The following is a 2,906-nucleotide window of genomic DNA, read 5'->3' as shown; positions in this document are numbered from 1 at the left end:
AATTATCTCATAAAGATCAAATTGGTCAGTTGTAAATATTTGTAAAGATTACAAAAGCACCTGGTTTGATGTAGTGTTTTTTTTTTTTTTTATGGGATAATTAACGGGTTTATTTTTTATTATTTCTGAATCATTTCAAGTTTTTTGTACAATTTGTAGCAGAAGAAAATCGTCTTGGCAGGTTTATAGACGGTGGCGGGTAAAAGTCTCTCTGTGTGTAATTAGGCGGTTCGGGTCAGACACTGGACGGTTGAAGGGCCCCGGCGCTGCGGCGGTCAGGAATATTTGATGCCATTATATATATGTACTGTATGTATATGGGACCATTTTATTTTATTTTTTTTATAACCTGTTTTCTAGAAATAAAACTTTTTTGCTTCCATTACATCTGCTGAGTGTTTGTCCCTTTATTTCCTGTATATACAGCCGATACATCCCAGGGTCCCCCCCCTCCCAACCCTGGAAATGGGGTGGAAATATCAGTCCACAGACCAGCGCCTTCACTTGGCTGCCGTTTGTTGCCTCTCCGCGGCCCGGGCGCGGGCGTCCAGCTCGTCTGTCTGCAGTCCCAGGTGGGCGATCTCGGCCTCCATGGCCTTCAGTCTGGCCTCCATTTCCTCCTCCTTCCGGCGGCTGTTGGCCGCCTGCCGGGAATAGTCCAATACCATACAGCCACCCTCCACCAGGAAGATAATGCCTTCTCCCAGAAGCTCCGCCCCCAGATCCGCCGCTGTGTCCTCGTTCAGGGGCTTAATGGCCGCTCCACGGAATCCCATAATCCTCATCTTCGCCCGCATCTCCACCCAGTGATAAAACTGGGCGGGCGGTAGACACACGTAGGTCCGGAAGAATTCGCTCCGGAGTGCTCTAGCCTTGATCCGGTTGGCCAGCGGCTTACTGATCTGCCGGACCCCGAGATAGAGGAGCTTGGCTATGGGAAAGGCGCCCACCACCATCTTCAGTGACGTCACATACCGGTTCCTCCGATGTATTGGTTTTGAGATATTTAGAAAGAAAATTTCACCCTAATAAGTAAAAAAGCAGTTCTCATTAAATCCCTTAGGCCGCGTACACACGATAGGATAGCCAGAGGACAGTCCCGTTTCTGGTATAAAAAAAGTTGAATTTTATCCCTTCCATATGGCCATGTATAATTCGTATATCTGCTACATTCCCCCCACAGAATCAGGAAGAAGATGCCAAAAGAAATGTCATGCATGCAGCAGAGGAGGAGTTAGAAGAGAGACTAAATATCATTGTCCCCAATATCACTCCCAACCTGGCCTATGCATCGGAGAATGCTTCAAAAGTTATCACACATCCATAAGATATTAGTTCCCTTTATTTATTTATTTTTTCACTTCAGATTTTATTCAAAGGTTTTCAGAGTACAAAGATTATATAGCAGTTAGTATGTCAGTTTTGAGTCTGATGGAACATGCGACTCGGTGTCGTAGGTAACAATTGTGAACTTATAACAACTATGCAGTGATGCATCAAGTACTAGATATCATTAATATAAAAGTAAGGGGGGGAGGGTGCAGGGAAATTCCCAGGAGTTTAGCGGGGAAACAATTTTAATTGAAGGTAGCAAAAAAAAAGAAAAAATATATAAATGGAAATTTAACTTGTAACATCTTTAAATCAGAGAATCTAATGACATACTCTTATGCCCTGTACACAAAACCGTTTTTTCTCGGCAGGAAAAAAAAAACGAAATTTTTCCCAACGGGATTCCTCTCAAGCCTAAATGATGTGCACAATGATTAAAAAAGCACAAAATTATTTTTTGTTTCATTTTTTTTGTTTGCTTTTAGGGTCTTCACACTGACTTTATATATATTTTGTTTATGAGGCCTGTATACGGACTTTATTCACATTTTGTTCACATTTGACTTTTTGTGCTTTTTTAAACATTGTGCGCATCATTTAGCGCTGCACTATTTGTTTGAGTGCCAGCTGCTTTGTTTCATATTTATGTTTGGTTTAGCGCAGTGTTTTCCCTTTTTTCACATTCCTCTCAAGCCTGCCTTTCATACACACGTTCAGGCCAAATACCGCCCGTCCAAAGCATGGTAACGTACACCACGTACGACGGGACTATAAAGGGGAAGTTCCATTCAAATGGTGCCACCCTTTGGGCTGCTTTTGCTGATCCTCGTGTTAGTAAAAGTTTGGTCAGAGACGATTCACGCTTTTCAGTCTTCGTGCTTCTCAGTCCGTTACAGCATGATGATTGTGCTATATCCATTCCGAACGCTAGTTTTACCAGAACGAGCACTCCCATCTCAAACTTGATTCTGAGCATGCACGTTTTTTTCCCCTCGGGAAAGCATACACACGACTGGTTTTCCCAAATGGAAAAAGTCCGCCGGGAATTCCGGCAGGAAAAAAGAAAACATGTTCTCTTTTTTTACCACAGTTTTCCTGTTGGGAAAACTGCCATGGAGCATACACACGGCCAAGATTCACGGCCAAAAGCTCTCATGGCAGTTTTCCTGCCGGGAAAATCGGTCGTGTGTACGAGGCATAAGGGGCTGTTGATATTTGCAGATTCATTGGTCCATAGGGCCTAAAGTTCCAGTTGTTTAGGTACTGAAAGATGTGCTTTTGCATACATGTGTTTCAGATGGAAGTTCTGATTGAGTGTAGAGTGTAGCTGTTGGCTGGAAGGAGAGAGGTTGCTTTTTCAGTTACGTGCTATCAAAAGCCTAGCTGCAATGCAAATATGCATAAGGAGGCAATGGTATGGGTAGGGCCATGTGTCTAGGTCTAGCCTAGAATTTTCCCAATGAGGGATTGTACCTTATTCCAGAAAGGGACAATTATTGGACAAGTCCACCAGATGTGGACGGTGGATCCTATCTCTCCACATCTTCTCCAGCAGGTGGCAAAGTGTGAGGAAG

General features: G+C 43.5%; 1 protein-coding gene across 1 annotated transcript; it reads right to left on the bottom strand.

The window, feature by feature from the left end:
- Nucleotides 1-486: 486 nt before the first annotated feature.
- LOC120916068 (optic atrophy 3 protein homolog) lies at nt 487-998 on the bottom strand. Its single transcript, XM_040326903.1, has one exon. It carries the CDS (start codon nt 954-956, stop codon nt 501-503), a length of 456 nt encoding a protein of 151 aa, XP_040182837.1. The 5' UTR covers nt 957-998; the 3' UTR covers nt 487-500.
- Between the last annotated feature and the right edge of the window lie 1,908 nt (nt 999-2,906).

Source organism: Rana temporaria, chromosome 10 (assembly GCF_905171775.1).
Source record: "Rana temporaria chromosome 10, aRanTem1.1, whole genome shotgun sequence".
Classification (NCBI taxonomy): domain Eukaryota; kingdom Metazoa; phylum Chordata; class Amphibia; order Anura; family Ranidae; genus Rana; species Rana temporaria.
This window is presented reverse-complemented; position numbering and strand designations above follow the sequence as displayed.

What these genes read in the sequence shown, in the direction of transcription:
- LOC120916068 (XM_040326903.1), bottom strand. Translation starts at nt 956, where the DNA reads ATGGTGGTGGGCGCCTTTCCCATAGCCAAGCTCCTCTATCTCGGGGTC.